General features: G+C 36.9%; 2 protein-coding genes across 2 annotated transcripts in view; one reads left to right on the top strand and one right to left on the bottom strand.

Moving 5' to 3' along the window:
• The window catches only part of RhoGAP19D (Rho GTPase activating protein at 19D), a 31224-nt gene that overhangs the window by 5607 nt on the left and 12518 nt on the right, over window positions 1-13099 (top strand). The window contains 3 exon segments of the mRNA XM_068303773.1: window positions 7624-8509; window positions 9292-9597; window positions 9682-10103. Coding sequence (XP_068159874.1) covers window positions 8201-8509; window positions 9292-9597; window positions 9682-10103 — 1037 coding nt within the window. The 5' untranslated portion in view covers window positions 7624-8200.
• Window positions 9630-10852, bottom strand: LOC137587381 (uncharacterized). Its single transcript, XM_068303775.1, has 2 exons — window positions 10447-10852; window positions 9630-10373 (listed from the first exon to the last, which is right to left on the bottom strand). Exon 1 carries the CDS (start codon window positions 10719-10721, stop codon window positions 10551-10553), a length of 171 nt encoding a protein of 56 aa, XP_068159876.1. The 5' UTR covers window positions 10722-10852; the 3' UTR covers window positions 9630-10373; window positions 10447-10550.

Raw genomic sequence — 13099 nt, 5'->3', positions numbered from 1 at the left:
ATATGCCGATTCTTTCTCTGCAAGAAGGGTGTAGAAATTTTCAACTAGCTGCAACAGTCTCACATCAGTCGTTTTTGGTGTGTGTGTGTGTGTGTGCTCTTCTACTTAGTGCTCCATGTGCTTTCAGCGCCCTTCCTGAGCTTCGCTTGGCTAAATTGAATTGCAACGTGTTAAGTGCAAAGAGAAAGAAAGGAAAAGCATGCTGACTGTACTCCCCGATTAAATGTAATATGGTTAAAAAACAAAGCAAAGGGGAGAGGGGTCTTCTCATTATGTGTATAACAACCCCTCCTCCACCACCCTTTTGTCCACCCGAAAAGTCTGTTGCATATTAACAGTCAATATTGAAAAAAAGCTTTAACTTGCCTCCCTTTCAAAATGAGGCAAGAAATCAACACCCACCCCACGTCATTGCGCACCCCATATGCATATCTACATATGTCTAGCAACCCTGAGACGAAACTGAAACAAAAAGAAAGCAAATTTACCCCCAACATACTCCCCTCCTCGCAACACCCCCAATTGACCGCCACACCCCCGGCTGAGGTTCATTCATAAATGGGCTTTAAAGTGCAAGGAGGGAAAGAGAGAGTAACAGAGAGGGGTGTGGTTGGTGCTTGGCTCCAAACACGCCCCATCCCTTGTTAATCTACTTATGGGAGTAACTGTACCTCTGTCTGAGGGCATAAACAACCAAAACATCCACCCACTTTGGAAGACCGAACACCACCATCGAACCAGAGTTTGAGTCCTAAGACTGTGCAAATCCTGTTAATGATATTCTAAAACCGTTTTAAGTTATTAATAATCCTGTTTATTATTTGATTAAATTGAAAAATAGATAGAGAGGGATAGAGAAGGAGAAGGAGAGAGGTAAATAGCTAAAATTTGGTGGAAAAATAATAAAGAGTCAAGTGATTAGTCGACAGAGAACAAATTAGTCGTATCCTTGGCGATATCTAGATACAGGAAGACACAGCAACTTCATGTTAATACAAAGTCCTTAAGGACTACTCACGACTCCTGATAAAGAAAGCAAAAAGTATTATACTAGGCAGATGCTAGATAGTTTTCACAATCAAAACTTAATCTTCATCATACTTCAGATTGAAAATCAATCGATGATGCGTTGTGTCTACGCTGACATTGGGTGAAATGAACGTATACCATATGTATATATACTTATATATACATATGTATGTGATTACTTCTAGGTAGATAGAGTGAGAAAGAAAGATTGAGAGAGAGATGTACGTGAAAAAAACCACATATTGATGTGCGCAAAAAACGACCTCTAAGTGTTTGCTGTCTGTCTCTTGATCGTGAAATGTTCAGGGTAGCCCTCGTATATACTATACACCTTATAATGTATATGTGTATATTGTATATAAAATTAATAATATATCTGCTTAATAATTGTAAAAAAAAAAAAAACCAACTATATCTACTTGAAGTCAGACACATGTGTTTAACTAAAGAACGACAGTGAGCGAAAGAGAGCAAATATGAAAGCAGCAATATAAAAAACAAGACCAAAACACACACAGAAAACAAAAAAATAAGATTGTCCAATATACTAATAAGACTTCTATAATTACGCTAGAGATCACATAGTCATTAAAAATTGTACAAGCTAAATTGTGACAACGACTTGTGAATACCGTTTATTTGAGAGTATAATTTTACTAGTGTTTCTTAAATTGAATAGCCTTGCGAAATGTCCAAGGACTTGAGCTTCATGTTGGCCTATTGTATGATTATCTTGAGTTCATCAATTTTCTTTAAGAGGAAATAAACATTTAGAGCATTTCTTTTCCACTTAATTATCGCCACCTTTTCCTTAAACAAAGTCGTAGGCTTACATTAGTGAGAAAATCAGAAATTGAAAGACACAATCGTCATTTAAAGGCAAATAATTTGAATTCGCGTAGCTTGAAACCGAAACAAATCTCAAATACAATTCTGACAACAATCATTTGTCAGAAATACAGATAGATATACATACATAGATCTATGTGTATGTGTTTGTGATCATTTAGATTTTCATAGAGTTAAACGATCAAAAGTGATTAATACTCCGCTTGTTGTTCTCCAATTGTAAACTGAGACAAAGAGGGGGAAATGTAAATAAAACAGATAATGTCCACACAACATGAATTGAAAAGGTAATGAAACGAAAAGAACACGACATGAATCGGCGCATATCATATGAAATCGAATCGAATCAGTTGGCAAGGTTTATTGACTGGCGTATACTTAATATGTTTTTCTTCTTTGTGTTTTTAATGCACGATAACAGCTTAATTGATTGAACGAAACGTAAAAGAGCGAAACAAAGTCAATTTATGAACTAAACAAAAACACATGAGAAAGCATTTGCCAGGGTACCAAAAAATCCACAAAAAAAAAAAAAAAACTTCTTACCCAAAGTAGGGAAAAAAACTAACGAACCTATTTCTGTTGACCATCCGCAATAACAGATATATGTCTTATATAGTATGTATGTACATATATACGTATGGAAGAGATAAGATTAGGGATCTTAATACCACCAGCACAGGAATGTTTTTCCCACCCCCCAAGATAACATGTGCCCATACACACAGACACACACACGTATATTGTTCTACATCAAGTTTCAAATGACTGAATGACCCTTTCCCTTAGTTTCCTGATTCTTTAGCGAATCTTAATTGGCTTACAATTTCGTATATCTATATGTAGATGTAAATGAATACAAAGTTTTATAACTGAACTATTCTGTTTCATATATTTATGTATGCATGTATATTTTCACTGACCTTCTAAATTCTAATTCTAAATTGTTCTGAACACTTTATGTGTTATTTAAATAATGACATGATAGAAAATACTTAAACGTCGTTACAACAAACTGATGTAATTGTTGTTGTTTTACGTTCATTTATAACTTATTGTTTTGTCATTGTTATCTTTTATCGACTTTTAACTTTCTGAGGAATCGATAGATAAAAAAAAGTGACAGAATTAAGTAATTATATTCATGAGTAAATAAGTTCATGCATATGAAAAAGAATTTGCAAAAAAAAAATATTGCATTTGAGTGTGTAAAAAGATATAAAGGATTAAATATCACTGTATTAGATAAACAAATGATAAAGATTCTATATATTTATATAAATTTGTAAAAGCAGAGACGATCACCGGGGCCAGGAAGTCAAGCCTTGATTGAGAATGAAAATGTTCTGTCTACGAGGATATTTCGTCTTCGAAAAGAAACTCTAATAGACTTTATGGACATAGGATTTCTCTTTCCAATGTTCGTTTAATTGAATCTTTAGAAACTTCACTTTTATAGATACATTTGCCGTTATACCTAACCTAACTAACCTATTTGGGAGGCGGGTAAGGAATTTCGAGTTATCGACAAAAAGGTTTCTTTACCCAATCGGAAAAAAAGAACATTAAAAACAATATACAAATAAAAATGTTGTGCAAACAAACAAACGCAGGGACATCAAAGAATTGGGCCCCAATTAGCCGACCAATCGACAACTCAAACAATCCCTCTCTCTCTCTGTCAGTCTCTTGATGTTTCTTCCCACAAGAACGTTGGCAAGAGAGTAAGATTGAGGGAGAGATCTTGTCGTGTCTCTCTGAAGGAGCCTGCCGCCTATGTTGGGTGCCATTCAACTTGTTGCCAAGTGTATTGACGACGACGACGACGACGCAAAGTCAGGCAAATGTACTTCATTTTCGTTTATTTTGGAATTGTTTATTTCATGTTCGAGCGAAGAAAATTATGATGAAGAAGAAAGGGGCACAAAAATGCAGCAGCAAAGAGTATAAAAAGAAAGAAAAAAAGAAATATTTTCGCAAAATTAATCCAATTCTTGACGCCAAATCGATAAATGAAGTAGAAGAAACTTCTTTTTGACTAAATACAAACATAAATACTGAAGCACACACAAACATACACACAAATGGTACTTATGTATGTGTATATATGTTAACACAATGAGTCAAGAGAGTCAGAGCGAGAGAGAGACTACCTTGACCTCATTTAGCGAACCTTTTTTCTGTTTTGCTGTTTCGTTTTCTTAAATTTTTTCTTTTTTTTTTTCTGGAGGTGGGGCATGCGTGTTGACGCTACTCTTCCCCCCTTTTCCTCACAATTCTCTTGGTTTTTTTTTTCAATTTCTTATTTTGGTTCCTCCTGAAGGAATGGTCAAAACAAGTGCCGGATTAGCCACGTAAACAGGAGTCGGAAGTTCCCTTGAGAATCCAATATTTTTTAGCTGAAGAAATTATAAAAAGCAATTAAGTAATGACAACTACTGGCCATTTAAAATAATTCTGAATAAGAACTTAAAAGTTACTAAAATCGAAAACTTTGAACTCTTTGAGCCTGTGTAAGGAGATAATTGCTTCAGACCCCGTGGATGTCTTGATCCCACACTGGTTTAAACCAAATCCTTTTACTTCTCCTTAATAGGCTGTTCAGTATTTGTGAGCTCTTACGTTCCTACAAGAAATGCAGGTTATTAAATAAACTTAAACTTCTTGAAAAAGTTAAGAAATTGATCGATATTGAATAGAAAAATTAAATTTGTATCTTGTTTAGAAATTGAATAATCGATTTGTATTTATTGTTATTCAAACAATTGAAGATTTTGTTATACATTTGTACATATGTGTGTGTATATTCCCTCTTTAAAATGCTCATCCTGGAAAGTTTACGTCACCACTACCACCCACTGCCCCGCAATCAACCATCAAGTAACTGTTTAAAGCCATGGCCACATACAGACAGTCGGAATGAAACATGTACGGTACGGATACAGGGTGTAGATATACATACATACAAACATATTTGAATAGTATAGATATGTATGTATAAACATATGTGGATCAAAAGGGGGCGGGGGGGCAGGAAAAGTGAATACAAAGACAGACGCATGACAACCAAGAGAATAAACATTGAATTTTATAAGTAAACAAAACCAAAACAAAACTGAACAAGAAAAACAAAAATGATATTGTACGCGCGCGTAGCTGATATAAAAATTGAGTGAGCAGGGGGCGGCAAGGGTTACAGAAAGAGAGAGCGAGAGAGAGCGTGATAGGGAGGAGGTGGGTGGTAGCAGCATATGGAACGTGAGCATAACCAAGGCCTCTCCCGTACACTTGATCACAGCGCAGCGGGCGAAGAGAGAGAGAGAGAGAGAGAGATAGAGATTGTGAAAGGGACGAGGCACATACATAAACTAGAGGTTGTTAAGAGGGAGGAGATGATAGGATTGACCTGCCCCAAAAGTAGAGGAAAAAATTGGAATTGAAAATTATCTTTGTTAAATGAAAGCATCAGCTAGCTAATACCCTTTATCAAATCTATGATCATATGTTATTAAAGAAAGAAAAGTGCCTGACAAAAATGCAGAGTTAATTTTACAACAATTTATGCACATAAAACGTGCCATTTTCCACAAAAAAGAAAACTGCAGGGTATACAACCAAAATAATAATGAGAAAAGATAATCTTAATTTCAGATTCTCTTACTCTCGCTCTCTCTCTCTCTCTCTCTTTCTCTCACTCTAGTTGTTCGTCTTCTCTTCTTATAGCATTTACATAACTTGCAATTATAGCAAAAGAGGCCTTTGACTTATTTATTGTAAAGGAGGGAGGGGGCAGATGAGTGCAATGGAGTAAGGGAGGGGGAGAGAAGCAGGCAAGTGCAAAACAATTGGAAAAACAGAAAACTTAACGGTATAAGTTCAATTGGCAGACTAACTATGTGAACTTTATAGAGAATCCACAGAAAGGGCAATTGAAACTTTTGGGGTATACTGAGTCCGACCACATCGTTTGGACTAGATGCACTTAATTATTCAGAAAACAGCAGTCAACTTATTGAGAGAGTGAGAGAGAGAGAGAGAGAGAGAGAGAGAGAGTGATATTACATTGGCAATCTTTCTATTGAAAATTATTTGCAAATCTTTTTTCCACAAAAGGTTTAACAATAGTTTAAGTTCAATCTTATTTTAGATTCAAAATTGTTCCACTTCCTCTCGTTTTCCTGCGTTTCTTCCGGCAATATCCTAAAGTCAACTCTATGCACTTTGCGAAACGTTGTTCTAGTTTCTTTTTAGTGGGACCAAAGTCCTTCCTCGGCGACAATTTGAAGGATCATTTGAAGGTTGTTTGAAGTACTTTAAAAGGCAAATAATCGTCTCGAGATAATATTAATATTAAATGGCACTGGAAGACTGATCATATTTAGGCTTAACGTCTACGGCGCGACCCTGCATTAAGCATTGAAAGTTAGCCCGCCCGTCACCTGTGAGATATCTATTCAGTTATAAATCCCAAAGCCCGTAATTTTTGGGATTTTTTAGTTTACAGCTGCTTTCAACTGTAGTTAACCGTTATAGGCAGGTGGGATAGAGGGGAGTAACCCTCCCATATAGTAAATACGACTAGGCTTATTACACGTTTCGGCCAACAAACATACATATATATTTTTTGACGGTCAATGTCCACACATAGTCCCACACACTTACACACATTATGTTATTTTTGGGTTTTTTTTTTTTAGTGTGAGTTTCTTTCTCTTTTCTTTCGCTTTTATGGTTATGTGCATTGTTGTAATTAAAGCTGTAAAAAAGGTTTTTGTCTTTAAGCTTTTTTTACCCTGTGCGCCATTTCATCTGGGTGGCAAAAAGGTTACACCCAAGACCCATTGAATAGAGATCCCTTAAAAGTATATATACTCACCCACTCTTTGATGATATAGGAGACAAAAAATATGATTTAATAGATGATCTCTGTTTCGAATTGGTCAAAAGGAAGTTGTTTCTAGGGTAACTACAAGTCGTTGAACTCACAGACGTCAACGAAGTTGTTTTTTTGTGGTCTTTTGTTAGTTTGGTTAGTTAAAAGCACTTAACTGTACATGGAATTGGAGTTACATCCCAAACGGATGGATGATATAATGTGGCAGTGACGGCTTCTCAACGTTTATGACCCAAAAAGCACAAAGAGTAGCAGAGAGGGGGAGAGCGAAACAGAAACAACACAAACATTAAATTGTCTAGCAATAAAAAATAATATAAAAGAGGGAAAAAGTTGAAACAAGAGGGAAGGGTTAATATACCTTTTTTTTCAGTTCAGTTCAGTTATTATTTTGCAACAGGCTAGTGTCAATGACAGGAAACAATGAAGGTCAACCAAAATGATGGAGATGAGAACAAAGAATTGTCAAGGTCAAGGTCCAAAAAGTCAGAGAATTCCCAGTCAGAGAATTCTCTAACGTAAATTACATTCCAAAGTCAAATAAAAAGGTTTGTGGTAATAAAAATCCCGATAAACTGGCTTAACCGAGTTGGATAATTAAAATGTCATCAAATTTAATATATATTTTTGAGCAATAAGGAACATAAATACACTTTAGTCTCTTTTTATTGGAAAAAGAAATCTTTATGATCGAAATGTTTGAATAATTGATATCGGAAACTTTAATATTCTAAATGTTTTTGTTGCCAGTTTCTTTCGACAATTGATTGTTGCAATTGTCATAGAGGAAAAAAGCAATATATGTACATATATCTTTATTAACATTTCGATTTGTTTTTGGTTATTTGCAGATATTGACGCACAATTTAAAGCATCATTCCGACTATGATGAAACGTACTTTGGGATGGGCCTCCTGGCGCCGCCCCATTCTTGTGGCAGGCAACATCAACATCATCATTGATGGGGACGTTAATTAAATAACATTTTCCACTAAAAAAACCCAAAAGAGACGGAGATAGTAATGCCGCATCGAAACGCGCAATTTCTTTAAGGATTACAAATGAGGGTGCCAACAAAACGAAAGAAAAAAATCTATTACATAGCCAACAAAAACAACAACAGTAACGACAACAACAACAACAACTATCAACAGGTTCACCGCCTAAGCATCAAAAGCAATTCATAGAAAAAAAAAACCCACCCACCAATCCCCTGCCCCACCAGCGCCAGGCTCTCCTCTTCCCGCCCTACAAAAAAGAAGATAAAAAAAAAACCCATCAACTGCAACTGCAACGGCAACTGGCAAGTGCAACAGCAGAAAAAGTTAGCCCCAAACCGATCGACCGACCAAACAAACGACCCGGGCATCAACCGAACCAACAACAGCAGCAGCAGAAGAAGAAGAAGCAAAAAGGAGAAACAGCAAAATGTTACAAAACTCAAATTCAGCAACAACAGCAGCAGTAGCAGCAGCAGCCACAGCAGCAGCAGTGGCAACAGCAACGGCAACGGCAACAGCAGCGACGCCAAGCACAGCAGCTGCAGCAGCAGCGGCTGCCAATAATGCAGCAATTGCCGCCTCATCCATACAACCAAAGTTGGTTGTAATACGAAGGCGTCCGAATCAGGGTTTCGGTTTTACGCTACGTCATTTTATTGCCTATCCACCGGAAGATGATGCAGCCGCTGCTGCCGCTGTTGCTGTTAATGCTGCTGCTGCTGCTGCTTGGACGCAGGTGAGTGTATATAGAAGAAGAGAAAGGAGAAGGAGGAGGAGGAGGTGAAAGGGAGTTGAAGAGAGGATGGCATGGCATGAAGGAAAAGCAGAGCGTGCGCCTGCGCACCGGTCAATCCACAATTAGTCATCAGACAGCAGGCGGCTCTGTCTCCGTCTCTGTCTCAGCCTCTGCTTCAGTTGGCAGCGCTGTTTCGTAACAGCAGCAGAGGGGGGCACGCGCTGTTTATTCAAATTGTCGTTGGATTATGTGCTTTCTTTTTATACCCTTTTTGACGAGAGAGTACAGATAGCAGCAATTTGGTGAAACATTTTGCAAATTGTTAACTTTTTTCACAACTAATTATTCAAAAGTACTTGGAATACTTTGACATTAATCTTTGCCTTTTGTTTCTAATCATATTTAGAATGAATTCATCTTGATAGATCATTCTTCTCATATGCCTCACACAAATATGAATGTGGAGAGAAGAGTATGCAAATTGTGGTTTATGCCAAAAACAACAATAACAACAACCACTTCTGTCTTCTTTTTCTTTTTTTTTTTTTTTTGCACTCATTTGCGTTTTATTCATTTCACTTTTATTAAAAGCTCTCCCTCTCGCTTGCACTCTTTCTCTCAAAGTCTCTTGTATACGTATCCCTCTCTCCATCTCTCTCTCTCTCTCTCTCTCTCTCTCTCTCTTCTGTCTCTGGAAGCTTGAAGTTGTTTCCCCTTGGCTTAAGATTGTTTCACGTTTTTACACGTTTTGTTGTTGTCTTTTTTTTGCTGTTGTTGTGTAGGAAGCGGCATCAGGCGGCGGCAACGGCAGCGTCAGCGGCGGAGGCATGGATCCAACGTCACCAACATCGCCGCAGCAGCAGCAGCCATCATACCAAGTGAAAGCGATGGAGACCATTTTCATCAAAGAGGTGCAAGCGAACGGACCGGCACACTATGCCAATCTCCAGACGGGCGATCGTGTGCTGATGGTGAATAGTACGCCCATAGCTGGCATTGCCTATAGCACAATTGTATCGATGATTAAACAGACGCCAGCGGTGCTTACGCTGCACGTTGTGCCCAAGGAATGCGATGTACTTCAAATGGTAAGACAGGACAGGACAATGGTCAAAAGGCATTCAAAAACTAATCATTTATTGTTTCTCTTTATATCTCACTCTCTATGATAGCACTATACAAGCATTGCCCATACACCAGAATCGAATCGGCATTCACATTCACCATCCCTTATGGTCAATGGTTCGGTAGCCGCCAGTCACATAATATCCTCAACATTTCCACAGCAGCAACAGTTGATCTCATATCCCACTGCTGTTGTTGCTGCCTCGCCTCATGATCATGCCGCAACTGCTGCTATCGTTCATGGCGGAGGTGTAGGTGGAGGTGGAGGCAGTCGGTCTGGCAGCATAACAAGTAATGCCAGTGGAGGATCAATCAGTCAACAGCAACGTCATCCATCCCTTGCCGGTTCGGGTGGCAGCAGTAGCATTGATTTTGGTGACATGGCCCATGCTGGTCTGCGGCAGCATCACCATCATTTGCATCAGCAACATTTGCAGCATCAGCAGCTCGTCTCCACCGGCTTTATGCGGTAAGTCCAATCACCTGGTCTGGTCTGGTCTGGCCATTGACGTCAGAGACGAGAGTCAGGGCTAAGTTTATTAGCTGAATAGCAGTCAGGCAGGCTGGCAGGCTGTCTAGCCAGACAAAGCAGCAGGTTGTGCTGCCCACTCTATCTTTTTCTCGCTCCCTCTCTCTCTCTCTCTCTCTCTTAAATCTCTATCTATCTGTCCACCTTCTTACATTCACATAGGCCCAGTCAAGACAGTGCGATCAAAATGCATTTTCCATGACATTTTATCTAAAATAAATCAAATTTTATGCCATTTAAAGCAATATTTCAATGTTGGACAATAAGTTGCAAAGTCAATTACACAATGCAGTGTTGGAAAATTATGTTTAACTCTTGTATTTATTAATATTAGTTTATATAGCCTTTTGATTCACTAATCCATTTCCGTTTCCTGGCGCCTTGTGTTTAGAATCCAGGGTCAGGGCTCGTCGATAGCTGAAAGCCTTGAAACGATCCAGCCAATCCTACAGCCGCAAAGAACATGCCGTAACTTTTGATAAAGCTCCAGCAAAAGTTATCATTATATACCACCATAAACAATACTTTCATCATTCGTAAGGTTCGTTTCTTATCCATGTTAGGCAATGTCCAAAAGACTACAGAAAATTTGAAATGAAAAAAAAGAAAATACAACACAATTTTGATTCACAAATATTTTCAAGACCAGCTAATCAATTCGACTAAACTTTCAATGTTTCTGAGTTGCCTTGTGCCTTGTGACACTGTGCACATTAGACATTGACATATTTATATTGGCCCGCTTTTCTCTTCCCCAAAAATCATAATTGTTTAGTGCGAAAAGTTTTAAAATTCGCCAGACATATTTACCTCACCGCCATTAATTCATTTATGATGATGATGATGATGACTTGTCGTCCTATAAAACTAAAGAACTAATTGCCAGGCAACGACAATCAAATACTCTATATAAAAATAAACATTTGCATTTCTTTAGATTTCCATTAATAAAGAGTTAGTTTAACATCTTGGCAGACAGATCACAGCAATTAAGTTTTAAGTATATCCTTTTAGTCATTCATTTGTAGAGCATATAAAAGACGTCATATTCCTCATATACAAATATATTATTTTAATATACTTGTCTATAAAAACATTCTTTTAATATAAATTTTTCATTGGAAATTTGTTTATCTAGAAAATATCAAAATGCAAAATTCCTATTTAATTCAAAAGGTATTATTATTCTCAATAACTTGTGTGCACATTTCAATTTCTGTGATTCATATACAAACAAACATATTGGACAGGGCCGATAATTTCTTATTGTTTTTTGTCACGTCCGTCATATTATCAATTCAAATTACGTGGAAGAACTACTTACAAGAACAAGTGTTACACAACCGTTTGACAGAGTTTGCACAGTTTCTTGTAAACTTAATCAACACATTCTTAACTTCAATTGGTCTAATGAAATCCTAGATCAATTCGCAAGGGCCTTATATATACTATATATACCTAACTGTATAACTGACTATTCGAATTCGAATGTGTATGTATGTGCAATCTATCCTATATAGTAGATACAATTTGTATGTAAAACCAAATTGATTGTTGAACTATTTAAAAAGCATTATATACATACATATATATACAGCTACTGGGTGAATACACACAAAGTCTATAGAGTCTCCATTTACACTGTTGACGCTCGAGTTCCATTGTTGAATGATTAAGACAGATTTAATTGAATTTGGAAAAAAAGCATTTAAATAATCAAAATAAATAAATAAAAACGAAAAAAATAACAACAATTTCATAAAGGAAAAAGGCAAAATACTTTAACACTTTAGCAACGACTTTTAAATACGCTTCACTAAGTGCAAGAGTAACTAAATTTTAATACTCTAGAGAAAGGTGTTTTGCATATACTAAAAGACATAAAATGTTAAATGATTTAAATCCATTTGTCAATTTAATTTTTGATAGAGTATAGAAAAGAATGAAAAACATAACAGAGCACTTGATGTGAACACTGAACTCACTTTTAGTGGATGAGTAAGTGAATGAATGAGTGAATGGCAATTCATTCCCTCTGATGGAATATGCCAACAACAGACACACACACACACACACACACACACTCATATGGAAGAGGAATATATCTATAGAATAAAATATATTAACTCTCAGACATGGCGTCGCCCCATGACGTTGAGAATTTTTTGAACAAATATATATCATAAATGATCTTCATCTTCTTCTGCTCATTCATCTCGCTTACTTTTTAATTTGTTGGCTACTTAAACCTACCATCTCAGTAAATATAGTAATCCTGATGTAGCTTAGTTTTTTTTTTCTTAGAGGTATGTGACATTAATATCCTTGTTGCTAGCTGAAGTTTTGACTGATTTGATTGATGAGTGGCGAAACTTGAACCAATTCAAGAAGCCACCCCAAGTAACATCAACATCAACATTGTTGTATACATTGGCAGGAATGGAATATTGTTGTATACTCTTCTACTTTAAATAAATTAAAATGCCATAGTTCTGAATATATATTCAAATATATCCATCTATTAAACCAATTGCGGATCGAGTAATCTCTTTGACAGACCATTCAACTCCTCTTTAAAGGAAAAGGACTTTTTGATTTGGTTTTCCTTAATCTTTCTTTGTTTTGAAACTAGTTCAACCAGTTTCCATGAAAATATTTAACTACTTATATCCATGTATTGGCAATTGACGTGGGGTGGCACTCTCAGTATGTGTGTGTGGGTGGGTGGTTAGTTAGATTGGGTGGAAAAAACGATGGCTGACAAGAAGGCGGGGGTAATTATTTGGTCAGTCGTTTGTGACTGATAGTGATTCGTTTGCCACATCGTGTTCAAGTATGTGTGGGCCAAAACTCAGTCTTCTTCTATTTCGCTATGTATGTACATATACACATATATTTTATTATATCATTTTCCAAACCTTCTCACCTCGTTCCCT

Source organism: Drosophila tropicalis, unplaced genomic scaffold (genome assembly GCF_018151085.1).
Source record: "Drosophila tropicalis isolate 14030-0801.00 unplaced genomic scaffold, ASM1815108v1 contig_158, whole genome shotgun sequence".
NCBI classification, from domain to species: Eukaryota; Metazoa; Arthropoda; class Insecta; order Diptera; family Drosophilidae; genus Drosophila; species Drosophila tropicalis.
This window is presented reverse-complemented; position numbering and strand designations above follow the sequence as displayed.

Bases quoted from the DNA above. Each gene is read 5' to 3' on its own strand.
- LOC137587381 (XM_068303775.1), bottom strand. From the start codon at position 10,721: ATGGATAAGAAACGAACCTTACGAATGATGAAAGTATTGTTTATGGTG.